Source organism: Peromyscus leucopus, chromosome 3 (genome assembly GCF_004664715.2).
Source record: "Peromyscus leucopus breed LL Stock chromosome 3, UCI_PerLeu_2.1, whole genome shotgun sequence".
Lineage (NCBI taxonomy): Eukaryota > Metazoa > Chordata > Mammalia > Rodentia > Cricetidae > Peromyscus > Peromyscus leucopus.
Genome location: NC_051065.1, coordinates 133823821 through 133841437, shown reverse-complemented (window position 1 = coordinate 133841437; position 17617 = coordinate 133823821). Strand labels below are relative to the sequence as shown.

The 17617-nt window shown below is 39.0% G+C and overlaps 1 protein-coding gene across 3 annotated transcripts in view; it reads left to right on the top strand.

Moving 5' to 3' along the window:
- Pik3c2g (phosphatidylinositol-4-phosphate 3-kinase catalytic subunit type 2 gamma) overlaps positions 1–17617 on the top strand; it is a 347375-nt gene that overhangs the window by 63906 nt on the left and 265852 nt on the right. For all 3 annotated transcript variants that reach the window (XM_037204039.1, XM_037204040.1, XM_028872205.2), the window contains exons 7-8: positions 2604–2674; positions 7079–7142. In XM_037204039.1, the coding sequence (XP_037059934.1) occupies positions 2604–2674; positions 7079–7142 (135 nt within the window). The remainder of the gene's footprint in view (positions 1–2603; positions 2675–7078; positions 7143–17617) is intronic.

The following is a 17617-nucleotide window of genomic DNA, read 5'->3' as shown; positions in this document are numbered from 1 at the left end:
CAGAATTTCAATTGTAAAAATTTATGAACAATATATTATTTTTCTAGGAAGACTGTAAATTTAGTTAGCTTTCTGCATTACATCAGAAATATAATCATCATTATCTCTTGACTTAATTTATTGGACTTGTTGCCTTTCAGCAATTACCTTTGTGCTTTCTAATTGTGCAAACCCTTATGAAGATCAGTTCATCACCCATGTTGTGATTGTCCAGAAAGTGACCTAATAGTCTTTAGAAATCAATGTAGACTTCAAAATTTTTAATGCTCCCACCTCAATGAAATACAATGTAAATGACTGAATACCTTTCTTTTAACATTTCAATTCTCTTTAAATTTCTTTTAAATGTGATCCAAAGTGCTGTCACAACTGTATAAGCTAATCACAGAAACAAGATTTCCCTCTAGCTCAGAGAATATTCACAGAACAATAACAGTAATAGAAAAAGAGTTTTTTTTTTTTTAAAGACAAGATCTTACCATATAGCACAAGCTGACTTCCAACTCATAATCCTCCTGCCTCATTCTCTCAAATTCTGAGATCATGGGCCTGCACAACCAAACCTAGCTCAGTAATAGATTTTGAATGAGGAAAAAAAATAATTTGTTTTTCCTTAAGACAAATATACTATGTTAGTTTTAGAAAAATAAAGTGCACACCGTGTTCCATGGCAGCTAAAGTGTCTCTCTAGCCTTTCTAGGTACTTTACAAAGTATTTCTAGGAACCAGAGAGAAGGCTCAGTGGTTAAGAGCACTGGCTGCTCTTGCAGAAGATTCAGGTTCAGTTCCAAACACCCACAAAGTGACTCACAATCTTCTTCAACTCCAGTTCCAGGAATCCAGCACATTCTAATGGCTGCAGCCATTGCAAACATATGATACACATATGTTCAAGCAGGCAAACATCATACATGTAAAATAAATAAATACTTGAAATAAGTATTCCTGATAAATGACAATAGGAAAAAGACCAATTTCCTCCTCCTCCTCAAAAAACATCTGTGGAGACGAACAAAATGCTTTCACAGTAAATATGAGTATTTAATATGAAGACATGCAAATAAAAAGATTCCATCCATAAATAAGTTATTTACAAGCTTGCTTTGATTTAACATTTGTGGAAATTGAAGTTCTTTATGTTCTAACATCTTAACTACATTTGTTATCTAATGTATATCTTAAAACATTAGTCATATGGTGTGTGTGTGTGTGCGCGTGCACGCGCGCGCGCGCGCGCGCGCGCGCGCACACACACACACACACACACACACACACTCCTAAATTCTTCTGCCTCTTTTCCCAGTAAATACTTTTGCAAAACCTGTGCAAAACAGCTTAGAATTGCGAGTACTTCATCGTAATGGCATCAGTTGACCACATGAGGGCAACAAATTCAGCTTTCTCTCTTGCTCCCCCCCCCCCTTTTTAATTTCCCATGTTTACCAAATTGTATTTAGCTAAACTTCAGCTTTCTCTGTTTTAAAAGGAAAAATAAAATCACTGCTACAATTTCTGTCATAGTTGCCCTGGTGACACTAATGTAAACTCCTACTTCTTCGCATTTCTGCACTGTTTCCAACAGCTTGCTCTCAAACTATTGCTGTATAATGCTGACCTTATTTCTTTCCATGTCACCTTGCTTCTTTTTAACCTACTCACAAAACTAGACGGCATAATAATGAATTTGCCCTTGACACACAGCAATGCCTAGGACTTTCTTTTGATTATTTTCTGTCAGGAACACAAGGCAGTTTTAAAAATAGGGTGTTTGAGCTCAGAGCCCTTACAACCCAGTCTGTAAGAAACAGGTTTCAACAGTGAACCCTGTCGCCCTCGTGTGGTCAACAATGCCATTACGATCAAGCTGGAATAGAGGGGTGTGTGTGTGTGTGTGTGTGTGTGTGTGTGTGTGTGTGTGTGAGATATGTGCTTGTGCAAGTGTGTTCAGGTGCCTGAGCCTGTGCATAGGAACCAGAAGATTAATGTTTTAAGATAGGCACTCCTGTCAATTTGATAAAAAAAATTGCCAATTAATAACTCCTAGAATCTGTAATTACCAATAGCTGTAATTTATTTGCCTACATAAAGTGGATCTCTTACACTTCAGCATCAGGACACAATAAAGCAAAAAAAAAAAATGTAATCATTTAGATGTCTTCTGTCAGATCACCTGGCAAGGTGGGAGTCACACTGTCCTGTGCAAACACAAGAGGAAAAGGAGGGGGAAGGAAGAGGAGGGGCCCCAAGAAGGAAAAATAGAAAGGGAAGGAGAGGGAGAAAGAGAAGAGGAAAGCAGGAAAATTGGTGTCAAAAGTCTTCCTCCTTATTAGGAGAAATTACTGTTTGATCTGGGTGATAGCCAGAGGTTTTCCCAGCGTCCTCTGGGTTTATCCTCATCCAAGGCTCAGCTTCCTGTTTCACTTGGAAGTAAAGCTCACACAGTTAAGGAATGTAGTGGAAGTTATTTAAGACAAAGTATAAAACTGACAAATGGAGCTTATCAAAAGCGGTGACGGAAATGACAGCAGGAAGCTACGGCCTATTTTTATCTGCTCCTCATTCTTATTCACTTCATAAATATTAATACATTCTTCTGTCTACAGAGTGAAGATGACCACAGTCTGTTTCATCTGAACCAACTTCTAGAATTTACACATATTTGGAAAATATCCAGGTAAGATGTTTTATTTCTCACTGAGTTCTCAAATGCCAGATCAAATATCCTTTCTGTCAATTGTAAACGCTGTCTCTTCACTGGTGTGGTGTCGGCTACTGCACATTACTAGATATCTCCCTTTGGCAACCTCTGTTAATAATTATCCAGTCTTCATAGCTACTCAGATGTACTTGAGAAATAATATGACTTTCATTTTGAAATATCTCTGCTGTTGGTTATTACACTCCAAAGATTTGTTTTTCTTATTCATTTTGTGAATTTGCACATTCGTATAACTCAGCTCATCATAAAGCTCAATCCCCACACCTTGAAAGTCACCATCACCTGTTTTAAATTCCTCTGGACACCCTCATATAATTGGTATGTCATAAATAGAGGAGTGTGAATTCAAATTGGAAAACTCAAATGACAGGGAACGGACACCTCATAACTGATCCTCACACCTAAGGGTATGCCTTGTTGCTTAGAATAGATGCAGCAGGATGTAAAAGCAGAAGACATCAGGGCTGTAGTTTGGTTTTCTCTGGAATTCAACTATTCTGAGCAGAACCAGGAAGAACCTGGGGTGTAGGAGGTGTAATTCTGGTGTGTGGAGGGCAGGGTTGGCATAAATCCTAAAGCAAAGCTTGCTGTAAAGTTAGTTAAATTGGTTTGTGGAATATTAATAATACTCATCACTTTATGAAGCTACTGTATATTCTGTAGGCATTTTCTCACCTAAATCTCCTCTCAATGTTGTGATGACCCATCTTATCTGCTTAAAAATGAAGGAAATGGAGGCTCTGAGAGGTTAGATGACTGACCCCAGGCTCCTAAGTCAGTGTTGGCAGGAGTGCTGAACTCAGGTGCCCTGGAATCTCCAAGGGCTGCATCTTTACATTAAACCATTGTGTCCTTATGTCCATTTCCCCCAGTACCACTCCCAAAATATCCAGGCTCATTCTGTATCATCATAAAGTGGTTAGACTGAAAAGAAGCTCCAACGTGACCCGATCCAAATTTTGTCTTCACAGATAATTGCAAGAACCACTTTTGGGTTGCTGGCAATATTAAGTAAAGCTGCAACCTCATTTTACAAAGTCATTCTATCCACGGGTTATGGAGAAACAAACACCAAAGAGAGAAGCTGGAAGTAAGGTAGAGAGTTAGTAAAACTAGCAAGTTACTGTATAAATGGAAAATTCCTAGGAGAGGAAGTGTTACTTCCAACCGGTTTGTTTGAAGATTGTGACTTGGGCCTGGTTTTGGGGACACAGATGAAGAAGCAGAGGCTGTGAGAAAATGGTCTCAAAGATGTCAACCTCCTGTTCTGGTCTCCCACTTGCCACTGCTTTCCCCTCCCCCATCTGGTGGCCTTGGCTGCCACCGTGCATAGGTGTCCATGGGGTTACATCAGAGCAGAACAAAAGTTCTACTGTAATAAATGGGAAACGTCACCTAACAGGTTCAGATTAAACTCCTCCATCTTTTAGCATTATCCTGAGAATGGTGGGTAAGGTAGAAGAGCTGCCACAGCCCAGAACCTCCTCCTTTGTTAAAAAACAAACAAAAACAAAAAACCATCACATAGATGCAGAGCTACAGACTTGAGCACAGCCAGGTCTAGCCTTCAGTGAGTGCTTCTATTTCCATTACGTTCCAACCTGTCTTTCCTCAGTGTTACCTAGTGCAGGTTCCTTCCCAGCTCCATGAGAGCCCCTGCAGGCCTCAGCTCTTGGTGAGACAGTGTTTTCTTCCATACCTTCATAGACTCAAATGCCAAGCACTACCAGCTCAGGGGGCCACACCTGTAATGTTAACACTTAGGAAGGGGGATGGGGTGGGAATCCAGAAAACTGCAACTTTTATGACATCCTGGACTACATACCAAAATTCCTTCTCATCAAAACACGGGCAGCACAGGGCCAAGCCCTTGATGACTAGATTATTGGCAGGGGCTTTCCTTTGGGTCCTCCACCTTCTATAATTCATCTATTTCTTACAAGTTGAGAAAATTACCATCAACATTTCCAATTAGTTTTTTCTCTAAGATATATGTATATATTCACAAAGTGAAGGAATGGGTGTGTCCCCAGAGTTCTTTTTAGCATTGGGAACAGATTTTATGTAAAAACACACTATTCTTTCCTTACCACTCCACTGGCTTGTATAGACTTTATGTATTTTGTCTTAGAAATGACAGCTGAAGTGATAATGGGATAACGTGAGAAGGAAGCTATTGTAAAATATATTAATGGGTTTTCCACACAGATTTTTGTCTTTATAACTCATTATTCAATTCAGCTCAGGAATTTTCAGGACAAAGAAGGAGATAAAGTTAATAATGTTTTAGAAAATGCTCTGAACAGCAAAGCTGGCAAGAATCAGTGCTCAAATCACACACATCCCACTAAACACAGATAAAGCTGGAACAGTAAGTGAACTTGGGAAAGAAAAATACAGTGATCTGTTGCCTAAGACAACCCCATCCATCATAAATGCCTGCTCAATGATTTTCAAGACTGCATATTTAATATTCCTTAATACTAACATTTACTGATATCTGATTGTGAATTGCATTTGGGTTTTGTAGGCAAACTATTTCTCCTCTGGTCTTATATTAACATAGAAGTGTCTCTGACCCTAAAAGATGTGAACAGTTTGCTCTACTAACAAGCAAGAGTTCAGTTTTGTAGTAGACACTTTCTAAATGTCCTCCAGTCCAGTGTGGACAAAATCTACCTGGAGGTTGTGCCACAAGGAAAACACATGGAGGGCTCAGAACCCACTGGAGACTCCCTGACTACCCTTCAGATGATAATTATCGCTGGTGCTTGTGATCAATCAGCTCTAAACTGAGACCTTATAATCCTCCCCTGAGGTTCATAATGGCTTCAGGGACTCATGGGTCCATGTTGATACTTAAAGACATTACAGAGGTAAGAGATGAGGTGATTCAACAGAACAAGAAAGGATGCAGAGACCCCAGCTCTCTCTAGGCACATCACTCTTCAAGAAGGCACAATGTGGTCAGCCATCTGGAAGCTTTGTAAGCACTGACCCTTTGGACTTCCAAAGAGCCTTCATTATGTATACATGATAGATCAAATTACTGCCTGCATTAGTTATTTATCTAGCTACTCAAAATACCATGGCTCAGACAACTTAAGAAAGGAAAGGTTTCTTCTGCAATGGTCACAATTTGAAGGTACAATAATTATGGCAGAGATGTTAAGGCAACAGGAGCTTGATGCAGCTGAATATATGCCTCTGTGGTCAGGAAGAAGAGAAAGGTGAATAATGCTAGTCTAGGACCAAAGCCTGAGGAATGATGCTGTCATTTCCAGAGTGGATCTTCCCACTTCACTTAACTGCCAGAGGCAGAGGGTAATGTAATACAAACAGTTCCTCAGAGGCATGTCTCAAGGTGAATTTCCTGGGTGATTCTGGATGCTGTCAAGTTGACTGTTAACACTATCATACTGGTCATTGGTGACTAACCTTCAAATGACAGAGATTGAGGAAATATGTAACACTAATCTTACCAGATGTTTTCAGCAACCAGCTCCTACATCACAGAGACTCAGGGCTGGCAACTTAACAGAGAGCGTTTATTTCAGCTCACAGTTTAAGGTTACAGTCCATCATTATGAAGTCCCAGCATTGGGAGCCTGAGCAACTGGTCGCATTGCATGCACACTAAAGAAGCAGAGAGGAAGGATGAGGGTGTGTTCATGCTCAGCCCACCCTCTACATCTTAGACAGTTCAGGATCTCTCTTCCCATGGAATGGACCCACCCACAGTCAGTGATTCTTTCTGTCTTGATTAAACATAAAGCAAAATATGCCCAGGAGCCCTTTTATCTTCCAAAGTGTTTTTTTTTTTTTTTTTTTTTTTTTTTTGGTTTTTCGAGACAGGGTTTCTCTGTGTAGCTTTGCGCCTTTCCTGGAACTCACTTGGTAGCCCAGGCTGGCCTCGAACTCACAGAGATCCGCCTGGCTCTGCCTCCCGAGTGCTGGGATTAAAGGCGTGCGCCACCACCGCCCAGCCCAAAGTGATTTTATATTCTGTCAAGCTGACAATAAACACTAACAATCACACCATGTAAAATATGGTCTATACACGTTGTGGGGATGGTAGGCTTGTGAAAATGTTCATAATTATAAATATGTTTTAAAGGATAATAGATCAAGTGTTAAAGAATGCCAGGAGTTGATGTGAGAACTCTCTGAATTAGTTCTGAAATTCTATGAAAATAAAATAATTTCAAGGTAAAAATTTTAAGTCTTATCAAGTAATGTTTATATTCTGCCTAATAGAGAATCTTGGGAAAATTAGAACTCATGATAAATGTCTGTGCTAAATATGTGATATTAATTTTCTACACAAATTTAATTAAATTTTTATTTTTACCTTTGTAGACAATGCCTCTCCACGGTAGTAAAGAAATACAACTTCCACATCAAACACCTCTTGAAAAACCAGGTATTGGCTTCCACAGCTTTAGCAATCTATTCAATGAACATTTATTAAGCATTGCCTATTTTTTAAAAACTTTGCAAGTTTGTTAAAGAACTGAGATGAATAAAGCAGAATCTACATCTCAAGAAGATTTTCATCCACCATAGGAATATAGATAAGGTGATGGTTATAAGCAGCAAAATGCTGTAGATGCTACGAAAAAGTAATATGCACACTAGAAACACAAAAAAGGGATGACAAACATCACACATTTCAACTGTTCGTTGCCACATTAGTGTGTTTCCTGATCAGAGAAGAATGATGGAAAGTAGGGAAAACATTCATCGAAGTAAAAATAGAAACAAAAACAATGAACTGAGAAACAAGTTGGTGTGATTGGGAAACTATATTAAATTTAGGGAAACTTCAATTAGGTTCAAGGTGAAAGGCTGGCAAGAGTTATGTAGATACTATTGGCTCTCATATAACCAGCCTAATGATTTTTTGATTTATCAGCTCATGGCAGAAGCCATTGTTCACAGTAGTACAATGACTGATGGGTGATTAGAGAAGCATCCCATTAGCCCAAAGTGATAATGAAGGCTTGGTCTCCCAGTCACACTGCAAGATGGAGCTGAGGTGAAATGTGAAATTTGCATGATTAGGTGAAAGACTCAGTAAACCTAAAATAACTGCAGATAGATTTCCAGGCTGCAGCTGACTGTGTGGAGAGATCAATTCCAGAGTATAGCAATGAGAGGAGAGGATGGCTCAGCAGGAGAGAATGGTGGATTCAGTCCAAGGCTACTCAAATCTGGCCACCTGCTGAGCCTCCAGGTTGTGATATCCATTAGACACATTATTTCTGAGAGCTGCTCTTATGGAAGGGCTGGTATTTCAAAAGTAAGACACCATACCACCTTTCTCAAAGCCCTGTAAATCAGAGTGTAACTTTGAGCAGATGAGGACTTCTTTTCTCATGAATCAGTGGGATCAAGAGGTCCACAGAAAGATGAAGCTCTCAGGTGACTGACTATTCCTAATCAGAATGATCATGGTCTTGATGCGGATGCATAACTTATATATAAATGTAAATTCTATACAAATAATTAACAATATGGTGATGAGCAGACAATTGTGCACCTCATTTTCCTCCCTGAAGTCTGGTACTCTCCTTATTGCAATTGTCTTTCTTGGGCCTGTCTTGAACTTGGAAATATAAATGTAAAGATATGGAGTATGAGTGAATGAAAATGGCACTGTTTTTAAAATTGTTCTACTTATTCTTCTCTCATACAATACTTCCCAGCTGCAGCCTCTCCCCCTTCCCCTCTGCCCAGTTCCCTCCCCACCTTCCCTCTCCCCAGATCCACTGCTCTTCTGTTTCCCTTTAGAAAAACAGCAGGCTTCCCGGGCTTATCAACTTAATATGGCACAATAAGATGCAATAACACAAACCCTCCTATTAAGGCTAGAGGAGGCAATCCAGAAGAAGGAAAGAGGTCCTAAGAGCTCCCAAAAGAGTCATAGACACCTCCATTCCCACAGTTATCTTATGAAAGTGTCATAAGTGAGGCCTGGGAGGTATCTCAGTAGATCAGATGCTTCCTATGCATATTAAGATCAGAGTTCAGATCCCCAGCATCCAGGTAAAAGGTTGGATATGGTGGCACACGTTTGTAACCCCAGATCTGGCATGGCAGAAACAAGAAGATCCTGAGGGCTCACTAACCAGGCAACCCAGCTAATGCAGTGAGCTCCAGATTCTATGAGAGACCCTGTTTCAAAATATACAGCACAGAAAGACTTAAAGAGACACCCAACATCAACTTCTGACTTCATAAGTGTGTGTACAAGAGCCTGCACATGCATGATCCTCTCTCTCTCTCTCTCTCTCTCTCTCTCTCTCTCTCTCTCAGACACACACACAACCATATATACAACCATATATACACACATATGTAGACATACATATATATACACATGTACAAAATTTTGTAAGTTGTTTTCTTTTAAACTTGATTTCTTCAATCCCATTATAATCTTTCTTTCGGGTAGAATTTGAAATTTCCCAAGACCTGAGGTATAGTAAGATTTCAATCATGTATGCAGCAACACTTCTGAGGGTTAATAATCTGATTAGAACTGACTCCACTTGGTTGAACCTCTCAGTGTTGTTCCTGTGTTGTATGCATCTCCTTTCCACATACATATGCTCAGACTTTTGAGAATCTGTACCATTTCTGGCTTTCCAAATTTAGAAACTTGATGGCATTCCTCAAATAGGAAGCTATCCATGTGTTCACTTTGAAAGAAACCATTGGCTACTGTTAATTTTTCCAATATGACTAAAATATTGGCAAAACATCAAAGAAACACTGTCTTCACATTGTCACCAGCAAAGCACAGCCATTGCTTGCAAATAGATTGGTTTATAAATAGGCCACAGTGCCCGCATGCTTCCAGATGAACTCAATCCAAAACAAAGAGCTTTCTCTTAGATTTAATTTTTAAAGTTATGTGCATATGTGTATGTTTTTTCTGGGTATGTGCACATGAGTGTAGATGCCCATGGAGGACAGAAGAGGGCATCTGACTTCCTAGTGCTGCATTTCCAAGTGGTTGTAAGCCACCTGACGTGGATGTTGGGAACTAAACTTGGGTCCACTGGACAAGTACATGTTCTTAACCACTGAGCCATCTCTTCAGACTCATAAAAAGCTTGTTAGATGAGCTTTTGAAGTAGAACATCCAGAACAACGTGTGGGCAGACCACAGCGTCACCAGTTCCAAGTGATGCACCTGCTTACTAACAAGTGATTAAAGTAACATCGCATCAAGGTCCCAGTGTCACACCACCTGCTTCTTTGACAGAAGAACATTTCATTAATGTCCCGAATAGCATCGATTTGAAGAATAATGGTTTCACCATCTCTTACAAGTTTGGGTTATTGTGTATGATTTGAAAACAAAGCAACAAACCCTCACCTAGATAAACGTCGTGAATACTTCTGAATAATGTGGGTAATTTAAACCAACAAGTGTTTGTTCCTTGAAGTAATTATTTCAACAAATTTAGACATTACTTATTTAAGATTGGATGCCCTGGCTTGTGGCTTAGGTGGCTAATTGTGCAGATAGGTTATATGGAACTTTTCCATTGAACACTTTCCTCCTAAATTCCATTCTATGAATATTTTGAATTGTCAGGAGTATAATTTTAAATACATTCTGTATCCTGTATTCATCATTAAATTTTGAGAGAAATTAAAAATAAAAAGTTTCGGAGACAAGCAGACGCAGGTAGGCCTGTGGCGGCGGCCTGTGGAGGTAGACGGGCCCAGCAGCGGCCTGCTGAAGTAAACGGGCCGGCGGCAGCGGCCGACAGGGACATTCAGTCCCGGCGGCAGCGGCTGACAGGCTGACAGGGACATTCAGTCCCGGCTGCAGCCTGCAGAGACATTCAGGCCCAGTGGCGGCCCCCAGAGGCAGACAGACCCAGCGGCAGCTGACAGGGACATACAGGCCCGGCGGCGGACTGCAGAGGTAAACAAGCCCAGGGACGGAGACAAGCAGACGCAGCTTGGAACAGGGACGCCCCTAACCCCAACATCTAGGGAAGAAGCTATCTCGGTGGGTCAGAACCAGAACGAATCTGAACACTCCTTCTGAGGACAACCCAGGGCCCAGCTGCTGATCCTGTGAAACCCAACAACTTGGAGGTGTTGGTGAGACTACCCTGCTCAGCTGAAACCCATCTGGGAGAGGGTTCAGATGCCTACAGTTTAAAGTCTGAAGAAACAAGATCAGCTGAGGAGTTGACAAATGAACAAAACGTGACCTGGGAACACAGAAGAAGGCACTACCCAGACACCAAACCAGATCACCAGAATCATAAGTATATAATTCACCGATCGAAATCAGCTGCCCCTGAAGAAATAGCCCAATAGCACCAATTTAACCAAGAACCACTACTAAACCAAGACTAAAAATTAGAACAAGAGAGGCACTCTCAGACACAGACACCATCTGCACCTCACAGAGGAAGAGATGAGTAGACGCCAGTGCAAAAATACAGGCAACAACATAAAGACCTATATGGCAACATCAGAACCTAGTGATTCTACACCTGCAAGACCTAAACATACCATGACAGAAGAAACAGAAGAAATCAACCCTAGAAATGACATTAAGAAGATGATAGAGGCCCTTAAAGAAGAAATAAAACATTCCCTCAATGAGGAAATAAAAACTTTCCTTAAAGAGGAATTGAAAAACTACCTTAAAGAGGAAATAAAAACTTTCCTTAAAGAGGAAATAAAAAACTCCCTTAAAGAGGAAATAAAAACTTCCCTTAAAGAGGAAATGAAAAACTCCATTAAAGAGGAAATAAAAAACTCCCTTAAAGAAATGGAAGAAAAAAACGAACAAAAAATGGGAAGAAATCAAATCAAGCCAAGAAAAAGCAATTAAACAGATGAAAGAAACATTCCAAGATCTGAAAAATGAATTTGAGACAATAAAGAAAACACATGCTGAGGGAATGCTGGATATAGAAATCCTGACAAAACGAACAGGAACCACAGAAACAAGCATAACCAACCGATTGCAAGAGATGGAACAGAGAATCTCTGACACTGAAGACACGATAGAGAAAATAGATTTGTCAGTCAAAGAAAACAATAAAGACAAAAAAGTCCTAACACAAAACGTCCAGGAAATTTGGGACACCATGAAAAGACCAAACCTAAGAATAATAGGGATAGAAGAAGGAGAAGAATACCAACTCAAAGGCACAGAAAATATATTCAACAAAATCATAGAAGAAAACTTTCCCAACCTAAAGAAAGAAATACCTATGAAGATACAAGAAGCTTACAGAACACCGAATAGGCTGGATCCAAAAAAAAAGTCCCCTCGCCACATAATAATCAAAACACTAAACACACAGAATAAAGAAAAAATATTAAGAGCTGCAAAGGAAAAAGACCAAGTAACATATAAAGGCAAACCATCAGAATAACACCAGACTACTCAATAGAGACTATGAAAGCTAGAAGATCATGGACAAACCTCATGCAGACACTAAGAGACCACGGATGCCAACCCAGACTATTATACCCAGCAAAACTCTCAATCACCATAGGCGGAGTAAACAAAATATTCCAGGATAAAACCAGATTTAATCAATACCTGTCCACAAACCCAGCCCTACAGAAAGCACTAGAAGGGAAAATTCAACCCAAAGAAGCTAAACACATCCATGAAAAATCAAGCAATAGATAATCCTACACCAACATACACCACAGAAGGACAACACAACACAACCAAAAAAATAACAGGAATTAACAATCACTGGTCATTAATATCCATCAATATCAATGGTCTCAACTCACCTATAAAAAGACACAGGCTAACAGAATGGATAAGAAAACAGGACCCATCCATATGCTGCATACAAGAAACACACCTTAACTCCAAAGACAGACACTACCTCCGAGTAAAGGGCTGGGAAAAGGTTTTCCAAGCAAATGGACCTAAGAAACAAGCTGGTGTAGCTATCCTAATATCTAATAAAATAGACTTCAAACTAAAATCAGTCAAAAGAGACCAGGATGGACATTACATATTCATCACGGGAAAAATCCACCAAGATGAAGTCTCGATTCTAAACTTTTATGCTCCAAATACAAAAGCACCCACATTCATAAAAGAAACACTACTAAAGTTTAAAACGCACATCAAACCCCACACATTAGTAGTGGGAGATTTTAACACACCACTCTCACCAAAAGATAGATCTACCAGACTGAAACTTAACAAAGAAATAAAGGACCTAACAGATGTTATGACTCAAATGGACCTAATAGATATCTACAGAATATTCCATCCTAACACAAAAGAATATACCTTCTTCTCAGCACCCCATGGAACCTTCTCAAAAATTGACCACATGCTTGGACACAAAACAAATCTCAACAGATACAAAAAAATTGGAATAACCTCCTGTATCTTATCAGACCACCATGCCTTAAAGTTAGAACTCAATAACAACAAAAATTATAGAAAACCCACAAACTCATGGAAACTGAATAATGCCCACCTGAAACATCAATGGGTCAAGGAAGAAATAAAGACAGAAATTAAAGAGTTCCTAGAATTCAATGAAAATGAAAGTACAACATACCCAAACTTATGGGACACTATGAAAGCAGTGCTAAGAGGAAAATTCATAGCTCTAAATGCACATATAAAGAAGATGGAGCAATCCCATACCAATGAATTAACAGCACAACTGAAAGCTCTAGAACAAAAAGAAACAAACTCACCCAGGAGAAATAGACGCCAGGAAATAATCAAATTGAGGGCTGAAATCAACGAAATAGAAAACAAGAGAACAATACAAAAAATCAATGAAACAAAGAGTTGGTTCTTTGAAAAAATCAACAAGATAGACAAACCACTAGCCAAATTAACCAAAAGGCAAAGAGAGAGCACCCAAATTCACAAAATCAGAAATGAAAAGGGAGACATAACAACAGACAATGAGGAAATCCAGAGAATCATCAGATCATACTTCAAAAACCTGTACTCCACAAAAATGGAAAACCAGGAAGAAATGGACAATTTTCTGGATAAATACCAAATACCAAAATTAAATCAAGACCAGATAAACCATTTAAATAGACCAATAACCCCTAAAGAAATAGAAACAGTCATCAAAAGTCTCCCATCCAAAAAAAAGCCCAGGACCAGATGGTTTCAGTGCAGAATTCTACCAGACTTTCAAAGTAGAACTAATACCAATCCTCTTCAAAGTGTTCCACACAATAGAAACAGAAGGAACACTACCAAACTCTTTTTATGAGGCTACAATTACCCTGATACCCAAACCACACAAAGATGCAACAAAGAAAGAGAACTACAGACCAATCTCCCTCATGAACATTGATGCAAAAATACTCAACAAAATATTGGCAAACTGAATCCAAGAATACATCAAAACAATCATCCATCACGACCAAGTAGGATTCATCCCAGGGATGCAAGGATGGTTCAACATACGGAAATCAGTCAATGTAATACACCATATAAACAAACTGAAAGAAAAAAACCACATGATCATCTCCCTAGATGCTGAAAAAGCCTTTGACAAAATCCAACACCCCTTCATGATAAAGGTCTTAGAAAGAATAGGAATACAAGGAACATTTCTAAACATAATAAAAGGAATCTATAGCAAGCCAACAGCAAACATCAAATTAAATGGAGAGAAACTCAAAGCGATACCACTAAATTCAGGAACAAGACAAGGCTGTCCACTCTCCCCATATTTATTCAATATAGTACTAGAAGTGCTAGCTAGAGCAATAAGACAACAAAAGGAGATCAAAGGGATACAAATTGGCAAGGAAGAAGTCAAACTTTCACTATTTGCAGATGATATGATAGTATACATAAGTGACCCCAAAAATTCTACCAGGGAACTTCTACAGCTGATAAACTCCTTCAGTAAAGTGGCAGGATATAAGATCAACTCAAAAAAATCAGTAGCCCTCCTATACACAAATGATAAAAGGGCTGAGAAAGAAGTCAGAGAAACATCACCCTTTACAATAGCCACAAATAATATAAAATACCTTGGGATAACACTAACTAAACAAGTGAAAGACCTTTTTGATAAGAACTTTAAATCTCTAAAGAAAGAAATTGAAGAAGATATCAGAAAATGGAAGGATCTCCCATGCTCATGGATAGGTAGGATTAACATAGTAAAAATGGCAATCTTACCAAAAGCAATCTACAGATTCAATGCAATCCCCATCAAAATCCCAACACAATTCTTCACAGACTTGGAAAGAAAAATACTCAACTTTATATGGAAAAACAAAAGACCCAGGATAGCTAAAAGAATCCTATACGATAAAGCAACCCTTGGAGGCATCACCATCCCTGACCTCAAACTCTACTATAGAGCTATAGTAATAAAAACAGCTTGGTACTGGTATAAAAACCGACATACGGACCAATGGAATCGAATTGAAGACCCTGACATTAATCCATGCACATATGAACACCTGGTTTTTGACAAAGGAGCCAAAACTATACAATGGAACAAAGAAAGTATCTTCAACAAATGGTGCTGGCATAACTGGATGTCAATATGTAAAAGATTACAAATAGATCCATATCTGTCACCATGCACAAAACTCAAGTCCAAGTGGATCAAAGACCTAAACATAAATCCAGTTACACTAAACTTAATAGAAAAGAAAATAGGAAGCACTCTTGAACGCATTGGCACTGGAGACCATTTCCTAAATAAAACACCGACAGCACAGACCCTGAGCACAACCATTAATAAATGGGACCTCTCAAAACTGAGAAGCTTTTGCAGGGCAAAAGACACAGTCAATAAGACAAAAAGACAGCCAACAGATTGGGAAAAGATCTTCACCAACCCCACATCTGACAGAGGATTGATCTCCACAATATATAAAGAACTCAAGAAACTAGCCATCAAAGCACTGAACAGTCCAATTAAAAAATGGGCTAAAGAGCTAAACAGAGAATTCACAAAACAAGAACTACAAATGGCTGAAAGACATTTAAAGAAATGCTCAACATCCTTAATCATCAGAGAAATGCAAATCAAAATGACTCTGAGATACCACCTTACACCTGTTAGAATGGCTAAGATCAAAAACACCAATGACAACCAATGTTGGAGAGGATGTGGAGCAAAGGGAACACTCCTCCACTGTTGGTGGGAATGTAAACTTGTACAACCACTGTGGAAATCAGTATGGCGGTTTCTCAGAAAATTAGGAATCGAACTACCTCAAGACCCAGCCATCCCACTCTTGGGCATATACCCAAAGAATGCTGATTCATACCATAAAGATACCTGCTCAGCTATGTTCATAGCAGCACTATTTGTAATAGCCAGAACCTGGAAACAACCTAGATGCCCATCAACGGAAGAATGGATGGAAAAAATGTGGTACATATACACAATGGAGTACTACTCAGCAGAGAAAAACAATGAAAGCATGAAATTTGCAGGCAAATGGATGGAACTAGAAAAAATCATCCTGAGTGAGGTAACCCAAACCCAAAAAGACAGTTATGGTATGTACTCACTCATTGGTGGATTCTAGATATAAAATGAACAATCAGACCACAACCCATAGAACCATAAAGGCTATATATATATAGCATGGAGGTCCCTAGGACGACTGTGGCATATAATAAATTTCAGTTTTACTCAAAAAAAAAAAAAAAAAAAAAAAAGCTCCTTTTCCTACAAAGAGCCCCAACAGCTGGGGACCAAGTATTCAAACATATGAATCTATGGGGACATTTCACATTCAAACCATGAAGACTCAAGTGAACACTGTAAACAATTTTAATACTGTAATTTTAATTTAAGGTCTCCAATAAAATTTAAAATCGTGAAAAAAAAATAAAAATAAAAAGTTTCCCCAAAGGTATTACTGAATGCTTACTTGATGCAAATAATTGCACATTTTGCTCACTGGATAAAGAGAGGTGGTAAGTGGCCTTCCGTAAAGTAGCTGAGGACCTGGGTTGCAATTGGACACATTTACATAAAAAATTCCTAGAGTGGAGTTTATTCATCCCAACACTATAAAAATCATATCTTACCCTAGTTGAAAGAATTGACTTCTGGTTCAAAATTACTGCTTACTGGGACACTTCAATACTTTGCTAAGTCCCTACTGAAGTAACTCTATTACTGTGGAGGGATTTTACCTAGACTTCCTAATTCATATTCCTCAATGCTAGAGTAGAGATGATAAAATGTAATATAATGATATCTTTAAAGATGAGTGAAAATGACCCATGTAATATGCTTAGCAAAGGGCAGTGATTGGAAGAACATCTTCACAGGAGGATGAGTCAGGCCTTACCGTTAATGTACTACTAGTGCAGCCACTATTTTTATTACTACCACTAGAGAGGAGGATTAGAGAGAATCCAGAGTAGAGTCATCAAACCAGTTTATAATCACAATGAGACATAATAAAAGGTTCAGGAAAGGAGTAAAAAATTCATAAGAAGAAAATAAAAAAAAAAAAACATGTCTTGAGGATGTCAGAAATAGAGAAGCTTCGGAAAGAAAATTGGGACACAGGAAATAATGCACAATTATAAAAATCAAGCCTTCCTTAGCAGAAATGCAGGCCAGGCTGAAACAACTAAAAGTCAGAGCTATTATGTAAAGAACACTTACCCCCAGACTAAAGAAACACAAAAAGAAGTCACGATCTCTGTCTTTGAAGTGGAAGAGAGTTCACAGCCAAGAAGCTGGAATTCTAGTACAGCAAAAGTACCAGAGAATTTTCTGGAAAGAAGCAAGCAACATTGCTCTCTGGGATTTAGCAATATGTTGTGTATCGCAGGAAGAACATGTAGTAATGTATATACAGAGCACAGGCTACTTATGATGGACACTGGCTAAGGACCACCTATGG